Source organism: Prosopis cineraria, unplaced genomic scaffold (genome assembly GCF_029017545.1).
Source record: "Prosopis cineraria cultivar Desert tree isolate PC_DT_omini unplaced genomic scaffold, ASM2901754v1 PC462, whole genome shotgun sequence".
NCBI classification, from domain to species: Eukaryota; Viridiplantae; Streptophyta; class Magnoliopsida; order Fabales; family Fabaceae; genus Prosopis; species Prosopis cineraria.
Genome location: NW_026555787.1, coordinates 18,689 through 30,824, shown reverse-complemented (window position 1 = coordinate 30,824; position 12,136 = coordinate 18,689). Strand labels below are relative to the sequence as shown.

Below are 12,136 nucleotides of genomic sequence, written 5' to 3'. Positions count from 1 at the left end.
GCGAACCACAGTAAAGCTAATCTGATCTACATAATAGTCAACGTTCTACACATAAAATGTAGGAGTAATTTGCTTAAAATTAAAGTTTAAGGTCCAGGATGCTACTCACGCAATAATTTAAAGCCTGTGGTATTAATTAAAAATGACACATAAGCAAGAGATTACTATAGCAACATTTTGAATGGGCTCTACTAAGTGAATGGTAACAGTATTAATGGTGAGTTAATGATAGAGTTTAATTTACTATGAATTTACAAGTTTAGGATCTATTTTGTATATTTTAAGAATTTAGAATTTAAAGCACTTTTTGCGCCATACTTTAGGGTCCATTTTTCACATTAATCCTTTTATTTAGATTACTCCTTTTTTGGATTAAAATATAAACATTTTTTAAAATTTTTGTTTGGCTCACAATATAAAATATTAAGTAGTTTTTCTAATTATTTTTTTAACTATATCCTTACTTTATTTATATTTTACTTTTTTCAAAAACAATACATTACAAAAATTAATTAGATAGTGGTGACTTGTGAGTTGTTATGGGTAGGACAATTCATATTACAATCCAATGATGGAAAACATAAATTTATGACCAAACTCATTGTGAACATCATGACAATCCAAGAAAGAATAAAAAAAAATTATAAACCAAAAGAGTTAAATGCAATAATGTTTGGATTGGATATATAGCTTAGTCACTACCAAGTATACACACTCAATGGCAGAGTTAGAAAACTAAGTCAACAGTGCAGGTCAATATAATTTAAAAATTAATTATTAAAAAAATAATATTCTAACTTTTTAAAATTAATTACATTAGATAAAAATATAATAACATAAATAAAATTATACATCCTTTTATTTAAACAAATTATATCAAGATTTTTTTTGTAAAAAATATGCTGAGAATTTGGAATAGGCATCATCGTTGGACGATGGTGACATCCTCCTTAGATATGACACATTGACAAGATGGAAGTGGTACGAGTAAACTTGGTTCATCCCATATCTCCTTTAATTTGGTAAAATACTCAAAAAAACTAAGCGAGCCTTGTGTGCAAGAAGATAAAACTTGATGCAGAGGGTAGATTTGCGCACCATCAACCTTGTAAAAACATTCTTGCAAGTCGACAGAGACAAGATGAGCATTCTCAAAAAAAAAAAAAAATCTCATTGACTATCTGCTTATCCACTGAGTTTAGGAGCACTGCAGCATTACATCGACCCCATTGGTTATGTAGCTTGGGATCTTGTCGTTTCCTAGTGCAAGACCCATCTGGAAATCCCAACTTATTCTTTCCAAGAATTGCAAGATGAATGATGCGACTCCAAACAATGTAGTTGCTAGAACCCGTCAAAACTTGCGAGACTAGGGTTGAAATTTGCGCATCGGATGGATGAAGATAGAGGGAATGATTGAAATCGATAAAAAGGGAAGATGACGATGTACCTTTTTCATCACTTGTCATTGAGGTGGCTAATCGGAATTGTTGTCTAGATAGAAGAGCTAGGGCAAAGGAACACAAGGTTCTAGAATCTAGAAAGTAGTTAAAGACATGGCGTTAAATCAAGAAAGAAAAAAAAAAAAAGACGCACAAGCAGAATCTTTGGTCTTCGACTGTTCTTGATGAATATAGAGCTGTGTCATGATTAATCTTTGAACGAACGAAGCCACACAAGACATTGATAGGGCTTCAATAAAAAGATGGATTCAATTGGCTTCATGGGCCGAAGGAAGGTGAACCAATGCTCAGGCACCATGTGAACATCGTCACAATCCCATGGAAAAGTCAAAAAATATTGAAATCAAAGAGTCCAATACAATAATGTTTGGGCTGGATATATTTAGCCCTCAGCCACTTGCATGCAAGTATTCGCACTCATGACAGAATACTCGCACGCAATAAGATACGTGTCTAACATTCATAGCCCAGTGTGCACCTGCTTCAGTTTTAAAATATTTGTTCATCATGCCTATTCTAACATGTCATGTCATTGAATTGACAGTCTTCAGTCCGAATGACTCGAAATAATAATTATTTTATTTTTTTATATTACCTCATTGATCGATTTTCTTGGCCGACATCGATGCCTCCCACTTTCACTTTGGTGGAGTCACACTCTCGAATCGATGACAACCTCTGACTTTGATCTCTACTATACTCTCCCCCACGTTACTGTTACTCATCACCTCGCAACATTGTCTACGTGGCGCCTTCTCATTCCCCCACGTTTTCATTGTCGTCATGTCCAAAGCATACCAACCAAAAACATTATTAAAATTATTTTCCCTCAAATATACATTATATATACGCTTCATGTGAATAAAAGCATGATCTGAATATTCAACCTCCCTTACCTTATTCCACAGGTCTTGAGAAAACTGAGGTGCATTGATGTTGACAAAGTCAACCCGCATGGTCGCCGTGTAGTTATCTCCATTACATTTCTTTTCCAATACGTCCCCATACCTGACGTACGTGGATCGGGTCTCCTCTCTGCCCACGCTCTCGACCCGATCCATGAAATACACCACCGGCCTCCGGCAAGGGTCGCTCACGGATCGGATGTTGAACACGAATGGCTGATCACTCCAACTGTTCCATGTCTGAAACGTCCCCAACGCCGTTTCCAGTTCTTTGGCCGTCAACAATGAAGGATACAACTGTACAGTGTAGCCCCACGACACCGATATGGACCAGTTCCGTCGCAGGTCGTAACAGATGCTCTGTTGCAGGATCCGACCCGAATCCATTTTATACGCCTTCACTAGCTTCTTGTATGACTCGACCCGGGTCGAGCTCGGAAACAGCTGGTCCACTGCTTCGATGTGGTGCAGTGACACCAGCGGCGCCACTGGGTGCGCCGCGAGCAAGCCGTATGAACTTCCTCTTATATCAACCTGGAACAAAATTACATGTAATGTATTAGTGTTCAAATTCAAGTAGTGTTTCATGAAATGAAGGAAGAGGAGGATGACCTGATGAAAACCACGCTCTTTCGTCGTTTGAACGCCAATCTCACTGACGCAGGCTTGGATCTTCTGATCACCTCCGTACAACTGAGCGTACCGGTTGACGCAGCCGTCTAGAATCTGCACAAGCTCCTCCGCGAGGGGATAGCTGATGGCGTATCCGCCGCCGCCGAACGCGGTCTTGTAAGAGAATGTAACATCTTGCTCCACACTCTCCGAATCGACTCCTATATAGTACAAATCGTTGTGGTCATACTTGGCCAATACCGTCACTAAATTCTCGGGGAAAAACAAAGTGTCGTCATCACCCATGACAAACCACCTCACGTTTTTCAAGCCAAGTTCGAAGCTCTCCTTAATGATGCGCGTGAGACGAATCGCGGAACGGTCACCGTACCAGCAGGTGTAGTTGAAGGACGATGTATCGGCGGAGACTTTGTAGGGCGGCGAAGTCTCCGGCCATGTCTCATTTTCTGGAGGCTTCTGGTCCATCCACACGAAGCCTCTGGTAACATTAGGTTGCCAATAAAGCTCGACGTAGGGCCGTCGCTTGGGCCAGGTCTTGGCGGAGCCGCCAAGGCCGAATAGAATATGCGAGATATTGGTGGGTTCTCCATCGCCCACGACAGAAGCGGTGGTCGTGGTATAGTGCCGAACGGCATGGCTGAAGTTGAATTCTGCAGTAGGATTGTAAAGATTAGCTTTGTGGACGAGGAAGAAGACGAGGACGAAGGTGGAAAGGGACAGACAGATTTTGAGGCAAAGAGATGGAGGAAGTTTCCATGATTTGAGACATTGCAGAACTGTGGAAGAAGACATGGGAAATGGGAATGAAGATAATGCAGTCGCTGGGATGAGAAAGTGTTTGGATTGGAGGATGAAAACTAGAGTTTGACATTAATGTGTGTGGAGTCGAATGACTCTGATGACAAAATATTGGATATACAGCACTGAAGCATATTCATTGATCTTCGCTAAAACATGAGCATCTGAAGACTTGAGATAGTTCTTATCACATATTTGCGGCTTGGATGAATTGTGGACCCCATTGGCAAAACGTAGAGAAAGGGGAAGACGATACGGATGAGTTGGCATTGGAGCGTACAATAAACGGTGAAAGAGGTCTTGGTGCAGTATGTGGACCAATTCATACGTGGTATCGTTGAAGTACTGAGCTTTATATATTCACGTGTGGTGGTGTCATTTTCCATCAATAATTATAATGTATGAGATGGAGCAGAGTAATGGGATTAGGACGACTTTGTGATTACTTGTAAGAGGCGCAGTTGAGGCCTTTTATCAATGATATAACTCCACCAAACAAACTCGTGGCGGATTCATCGATCAGACTCTGTGTGTTTAACTGTTTATCTTAATATGCTTTGTTTTGTTTTAATTCTCTGACTTGAAGTACTATAATGTTTAAAGAAAATGGTCCCTCCATATCAGATCACTGACAGGAATTACTCTTGGATAACGGAAATTATAACTGCATGTAATTAAATAACTTATCAAATAACTACTGATAATACGCGCGAGTAAAAAAGAAAGAACGGAATTAGTCGATAAAACAATGTTTAATTAATGTCGAATACAAATTTACCGGCGAGTTGGGGTGGGGATAATGGACATGTATGTGAACTTTGGATTCATATTACTTCCTGTCATTCTTTTTACAAGGCCTTGTTAAACTGTCTTCCTAAGATCAACAGAATTAATTAAAGTTACTTAAATGTTAAACATGTTTATTGTTTTTCAAAATTACCCGTAATTAAACTGAAGCCAGTGAAAGTTTTTTTATGCCACTGATGTTCACTAAATTTTGTAAGAGGTCTTGTATTAAGGATGAGGGCTAAAAGGCAGGGTCTCATAAATGCGACAGGAGAGTATGGGTTGATTGGGGAAAAATAAATATAAAATGATCAGTCAGGATATTAAAGTCACTTCAGGCCATCTTGTACACAACTCAGATTTTTAATATGAGTCACTTTTAACAATACATAGTTTTTAACCAAAAAAAAGTGGGTTAAATCATTAAATTTGTCTATTTCAATATTTCCCAAAGTGATTTATGGTTGGGACCCAAAAATCCTTCAAAATATATAACTAATATTGATAACCAAAGGAAGTAAAATAAAAAAACAAGGGGTCAATAGTATGATTATGAATCTAATTTATTTCGATTGAATTTGGGCCTAACAATAAAAGTTAAGAATGAAGGTAGTAAGTGGATTACATAAAATTGTCCAAGACCAAGGGCCGTTAAGAGGTCCAAGAGACTTTTAATTAGAAGTGTACCCAAAATAATTATTTTGCAAAGAAATCATATTTTCCAATTATAAATCTGCACCAATTATAAAAATATTTCGCTTTCTCTCTGTTTTTTTTTTCCTGCATCAGATGAATCTAAATCCTTAATCCCTAATACATATATAAATTATACATTGATCCCTTATATGGGAGAATGACAAGTAAGGGCCCCACAAAAATATTAATATCCAATTAATATTTTTTAACACTAACATTTTCAAAATTAGTACCTTTTCTCCCTTGTTCCAGTACTAAAATTCTTGATTTGGCATTAATTTTTTTACAAGGTCCTTATCATTCTCCCTTAGATCATCCTTATGACTTATTTTTTTTCTTACCAGCATCTTTAGGACCTTATGACTTGAGTCAGTTTAAAAATAAATTATTTTCTTAAATCCTGGACAACTGTAAACGAAAGAAGTTATGGTAAGTGGTCAGGCATTGGCGCATCCATTTAAAGATGAATTAGCAACATACACAAATTACACATATAATTGCAAATAGACACCGGAACTTTTTCTTTAAATAAAATTTCTTTTTTAGGGCAGAGATAACGAAAAAAATGACAACTAAAAGCATACTTCATTCCATACTAAGTTTAATTTTGTTATAGAATATCAAATAGAATAATTTTTTAAATTTACTAAAAACCTTAAATTTATATTACATTCTTATTTAAAATAATAAATAATATTAAAACATTTAATATCTTATTAATTGATTTATAATTAGGATGGTCATTGTTTAAAATGTCCCTTGTAATTATAAACAAGAAGACAGATTAAAAAGGAATGGAAATAATGCTGTCAAATTTAATTATGAAGGTGGGCCCCGCATGGAGAGCACATGACATGAATGAACAATTGTACTGTGTTTGGTGAGATTACAATTAATAAAGGAGGACATGTTATCTTTTGTTGTTGAACCATTCCACTCCTAAAGGCCGCGTGTCCACCTTCTTGTTTTGGCCAACCCCTCCTATCAACTTTTTAACCCTACAACATTTTTTTAAAATAAAATATTTTCCCCTTTCAGATTGTTTATTATGCCTTTCCTGCTTCCGAAGTGCCATTGTGCCAAACTGCCCATAGCATCAAATAATATAATGAATACGCAATTTTTTTTTTAATATGTCAGTTTCTCACACTTATTTAGTATCACTATTATTTGCAATATGAAAGTCCTTATTCATCGCTATAAAATTAATGGTTAATAAAATTTAAAGGATCGGTCTATGCCGGGGATCAAATCATTTGATTAAATTAAAAAAGGAAAAAAAATACTTTGTACAAATAACAAGTATTTTTTTCTCTCCATTCTAGCCAAGTCTGGAAGAATTTGAAATAATGCAAAACGGCACCCCGTTTGACACGGTCATCATCTCTGAAGTTTCATCGACTATCGTATCGTGGCTTACCGCGTAGATTCTGAAACTCATCATATCACGCCTGACCTACGGAGGGGTCACGCTCTCAAATGGATGACACCCTCTGATCTTCACTCGGACCCCACCCACTTCATCATCGCCGCTGATAACATCGCAGCATTGTCTACGTGGCGCCTGCTCATTCAATCACATCCTCAATTTTGTTACATCGACAACAAATCCAAAAAATGCCGTGCTCTCGAACAGCATTTTTAAATTTTGGACTACCATAAATAATTCCACAAAATTAAATAATGGATAACTAACGTTCCCAACAAATTTACAACATTTCATCATTTAAATTTTAAATTTACAACATCCCACAAAATTAAAATTTACTTAATTTCCCAAACAAAAATGATTAGTTTTTCAAATTTCGCATTGATTCCGCACAACTACTTTTGTTTTAGATACTGGCGAAAAGAAAAACCACCAATTTTATATGAGTTCAAATCAAAATCGCGGCCCAGCATATTCAGAAGCGCATATTGCGGATGAAATATTGGAAATCAAAATTCTCAAAAGAACAAAAAATCCAACGGCTGAAAATCAACAAACAGATGAACATGATGGGACTATTCTCTCACCTTTTTCCACAAGTCTGGCAAGAGGTGCGCTGCAGTGACGTTGACCAACTGAACGCCTTGAGCGGCTAAGTAGTCAACCCGGTCGCATCTTTTCTCATCATCTTCCACGTGTCTTACGTACGTGGATCGGGTATGTCCCTCGCCCACCACATTGTCGACCCGATTCAGGAAATACACCAACGGCCGCTCACAAGGCTCGTTGCTCATGGGTCGGGTGTTCATCAGGAACGGTTCCTCGTTCCAGCTCCTCCATGTCAGGAACGTTCTGAAAGCCGTTTCCAGCTCCTTCGCCGTCGGCATCCAAGGATATAGCTGTAAGCTGTAACCCCACGCCACCGATACGGACCAATTCCGACGTAGGTCGTAGCAGAAACTGTGTTGCAGTGTTCGACCCGGATCCATTTTGTAGGCCTCAACCAGTTTTGCCACCGCTTCGACCCGGTCCATGTTCGGAAATATCGGCTCCACGTAGTCTAGGTGGTGCAACGACACCAGCGGCGCCACCGGGTGCGCCGCCAGTAACCCATACGGGCTCCCCCGAATATCGACCTGGAATACCATGAAAATTTAAACTTGAAATGACATTCGTAGATAATCAGAATGCCTCCATTATTAAATGACAATATGAACAGAAGTTGGGGTTGAGATGCAGAGATGAAATGTCTTAGTTACAGGTGAACAGGCAATTTTGAATAGAGATGTTAAACGGCAACGTTTCAGAGCTAAATAAGGCAAAGAGAGAAAGTGAGAAACAGGGGAAGAGCAGGGAGCGACCTGATGAAAACCAGGCTCTTTGGTAATTTGAACTCCTATTTCACTGATGCAACCCTGAATTTTCTGATCGGAACCGTAAAATTGAGAGTACCGATCAATACAACTGTCGAGAATCTTTACAAGTTCTGCTGCTAGTGGGTAGCTGATGGCAAACCCGCCGCCGCCGTAGGCCATGGCGTAAGAGTGGATCATATTCTGTTCTACACTCTCAGAATTCCCGCCGATATAATACATTTGATTGTGATCGTACTTCTGCAATACCGTCACTAGATTCTCCGTGAAGAACACCGTATCATCATCTCCCAACACGAACCACCTTACATTGTTCAACCCCAATTCGAAGCTCTCCTTCACAATGCGAGCAATCCGAATCGCCGACCGTGAACCGTACCAGCAAGTGTACTTGAAAGACGACGTATCCTCTGATACCTTATACGGCGGCGTTGTCTCCGGCTCGGGCCATGTCTCGTTTTCCAGAGGATTCCGTTCCAGCCAAACAAAACCCCTGGCGACATTCGGCTGCCACCATAGCTTGGAGTACTGACGGCGAGTGCGCCAGGTCTGGACGGAGCCACCGATTCCAAACAGAATATGAGATATATTGGTGGGGTCGTCGCCGGCGATGGCGAGGACATCACGTTGAAGGAAGTAACGCGTGAGGGTTTTATGGCCGTAGTGAGGGGGGTGGTAGGAGGAAGAGAGGTAAAAGAAGAAGAAGACGATGCCAAAAGAGCAAACGCCGAGACCGGCTTTGAGGAGGACAGAGAGTATATCGCTGAGTTTGATGGTGGTGGGGAAGAAGACGAGGGATTTCCATACTTTCAGAGGATTTTGAGCTGTGGAAGAAGACATTTTTTTGAATAGGAAGGGAAAGTGGAGACGAGGTTCAAAAAGAATGATGACAATAAACAAATTGTTTATCTCATATATATATATATATATGGACTGGCACACATAAACACCAAATAGTGGAACAAGTGAAAGTTGTGGGAGAACGTACGTTTTGCTTCACAAGTCAGAAACTCATAATACACGGGTGCCTGCAGTACAACTCATTTAATGGAGTTTTAATTTAAATTTGAAAATCAATTACCAGATATTACTTTGAGCCAGAGAATCTCCAGAGATATTAAAAAAATGATTAAGACATGAAATAAGAAAGGGAAAAAATGAGAGCTTAATTTACTCGTTTAAATGAAAAAGATAGTTAGTATTTTCCAAAGTTTTAATGTCATTTTTAATCTTTTAAAAAATTAAACAAACTCATCTTTTGGGAACATTTGGAGTAGGACTTGTTTTGGTAAATTTGGAAAAAAAAAAATTGAAAAGCAATTCTGCGTAAGCTTTTGAATCTAACTGATCATCTAAACTTTTGTGAAAAAATATCTATCACATTATGCTTCAATTTTTTGTGTCCTGACATTAAACAAACTCGTGTGCAAACATCCTTGCGTGTGTATTTGTTTAACCAGAGGATTTATCAATTGTTCATATTTTAGCAGTATAATGTCTTTTGCCCAGCCCTCTTTAATTTCATTCGTGGTATTAAATTGATTTCTTGTTTGGGTACATCATAAAATTTGTACTCTAGGAAGGAGGCTATTTACCCTTTTCTTTGGCAATTAGACAAAAAGAGATAATAATATAATCATAATATGCTTCCCAACTACAAAAAAGATAACCAACCTAATCAGGTCATAATAAATTATTTATTTTATTTTTATTTTACCTATAATCAAATATAGAATATTTTAAAATTATCTTTTTTTTTTTTGCTGGAAGATTTGAAATTTATCACCGAAACAGATGAAATATAATTGGAGAAATTTTTCAAACGAATAATTTAAAAAATTGACATAGGTATCAAAATTGGACATATGAGAAAATTTTCGGTTATGCTGAATCGAACGCGCGACTTATTAATTCATGCCGACTTACTTTGGCCAGCAAACTATGAGTTCGAAATGTGAGGGGGTACTTTAAAAATTCCAAAATTTTTAGAATACACGTAAACCATAACGACATTGAGCAAAAAACTTTTTTATCGTGAAGTTGTTCAAAAAAAATTTTTTAGGCACATAGGAATCTGGGAACAGGTGAATTGTTTTTTTCGAATTTTATTGTTTTGGAATTTTTTTTTCCTTGGGGAAAATGTTAATATGTACAGCCAACTCCACTGGGCACATATATATTAGGAAAACTTTCAACTATACATATTTCCATCTAGACAGCTTAATACAACTTGCAATCCACATATTTTGTATTTACTCCCTTCATTTAAAAATATAAAATATTTTTAATTAAATTTTACCTTTATAAAGTAATTATTTATTTTTAAATTAATTTATCTTTTTATATTTACTCATATTATACACCTTATAATAAATATAAAGTCATTATCAATAGGAGTATTTTTTTAAAAAAAGCAATGATTATTAAAAATGTTTTACATTTTTGAATCTCTAACTTATCAAAAAATATCTAATGGAGGGATTAATTATTAATTATTAAATTATATATACACAGACGTCTACAATTAAAAACATAAAACTGAAAATATGAGGTCATCTCCCTCACAATATTCATTTTCCAACACCAAGATAAAGAGGCAGAAATTCAATATCACATTAAGTTCTTTTTTTCACATCTCAAATAACGATTTATTTTACAAAACTTCCCAATCAATATTGTGATTGACAATATCACGTAGGATTAATTATCCATTGAATTTCCATAATTAAATTTGACTTTCAAAAATATTAAATTGTCAAAACTCTAGCTATCGATGAAATTGGAGCAGTTAATTAGTAACGTAGATTGTAGGCTCTCAGTTTTGCTTTGGTTTTGCCTTTAATTTCCGTTTTCATCCAAAAAAAATTTTTTTGCTCGACCAGCGAAAATGCTCAATATATTAAGCAGAGGCGAACAAAGATACAGGGTTCAAATGAGAAAAGGAATGACAGAACAGGAAATAAACAAAGCACAAAACAAGCATTAAAAGTACAAAAATAAAAAAAGATTGTAGGCTCTTAAACATTAGATAAAGGCTTTAAAATTATACTTACTATGTGGATATACCGGTTTTTTAACAATAACTTTTGGAAAAAAAATTTATTTATATGTTATTTTAAAATTTTAAAAAATATTAATTACTATTTTTCCAAATATACTGATATTCCAAAGCAGCGTTGATAATAAATAATGGTTATTACTTATTATGAAAGTTTAGAAAATTGACATATTAATTATATTTCCAAACTTAAATTCTAAAATGTTAAATGATAAACAAAAAGAAACAAGGGAAGTGTTATTAACCATCAACTTTAAGCACATATTACAAGCACTTTACGTTCAATTGTAGGAGTTGTGTCAACTTTGTTTATAATAGGATGTATTTCACTGAGACTAACAATCAAAATTTCTATCTCATGAATCTTAAAAAAGCCATAAGATAACTATGTTTAATACTTTCATTTCATTGATTGATTCAAGGGTTTATATACTTTTCATTCCTTCCATTGAAAAATGTAAAGCATTTTTAATTTTTTGATGTATAATCGTTGCTTTTTTTTTTATAAATGCCTTTATTGATGAATGACTTTATATTTATTGTATGATATTTGATAGAAGTAAATATAAAAAGATAATGCTAGTTTGAAAGTAGTCAATTACTTCATTGAGAGGTGAAATTCGATTAAAAATACCTTATATTTATAAACGTTGAGAGTACATATTTACATCCTTAATTGTTTATTACATGATATTAATTGGAGTGATAATTGAGTGGTTTCAATACATTGGTAATTCATAATGGAATATCAGATAGCCAATTTTAGAGGATTTTAATCCATTTACCGAAGAGCAAATAACCCTTTTTGTAAAGCTAAACCTCCGCTAATATATGTTCAGTGTAAAAAACAGTTGAATACTAGTGAATTTTGGGATGTTTTATTGAAAAAAATTAGGATATTTTCTTTTGAAGGGTCTGATCAATCTATGATATTTCAATATAAGAAGATCTCATCATTTTATTTGCAAGATCATAGCTTCATTCCTACCTTAAGA

At 35.9% G+C, this 12,136-nt stretch overlaps 2 protein-coding genes across 5 annotated transcripts; both read right to left on the bottom strand.

Moving 5' to 3' along the window:
* Window positions 1-999: 999 nt before the first annotated feature.
* LOC129297192 (uncharacterized) lies at window positions 1,000-4,077 on the bottom strand. Of its 4 annotated transcripts, none has more exons than XM_054935559.1 (4): window positions 2,981-4,067; window positions 2,360-2,902; window positions 2,059-2,215; window positions 1,000-1,537 (listed from the first exon to the last, which is right to left on the bottom strand). In XM_054935559.1, the coding sequence occupies exons 1-3, from the start codon at window positions 3,791-3,793 to the stop codon at window positions 2,102-2,104; spliced, it is 1,470 nt and encodes a 489-aa protein (XP_054791534.1). In that variant the 5' UTR covers window positions 3,794-4,067; the 3' UTR covers window positions 1,000-1,537; window positions 2,059-2,101. The 4 variants fall into 4 exon arrangements, with proteins under 4 accessions (XP_054791534.1, XP_054791535.1, XP_054791533.1 ...); XM_054935560.1 differs by lacking the exon at window positions 1,000-1,537 and adding an exon at window positions 1,607-1,692 and having other exon boundaries at window positions 2,981-4,077; XM_054935558.1 differs by lacking the exon at window positions 1,000-1,537 and adding an exon at window positions 1,783-1,941 and having other exon boundaries at window positions 2,981-4,066.
* Window positions 4,078-6,519: 2,442 nt separating this feature from the next.
* On the bottom strand, window positions 6,520-8,949 carry LOC129297193 (uncharacterized). Its single transcript, XM_054935562.1, has 3 exons — window positions 8,072-8,949; window positions 7,298-7,846; window positions 6,520-6,845 (listed from the first exon to the last, which is right to left on the bottom strand). Exons 1-3 carry the CDS (start codon window positions 8,921-8,923, stop codon window positions 6,738-6,740), a joined length of 1,509 nt encoding a protein of 502 aa, XP_054791537.1. The 5' UTR covers window positions 8,924-8,949; the 3' UTR covers window positions 6,520-6,737.
* Between the last annotated feature and the right edge of the window lie 3,187 nt (window positions 8,950-12,136).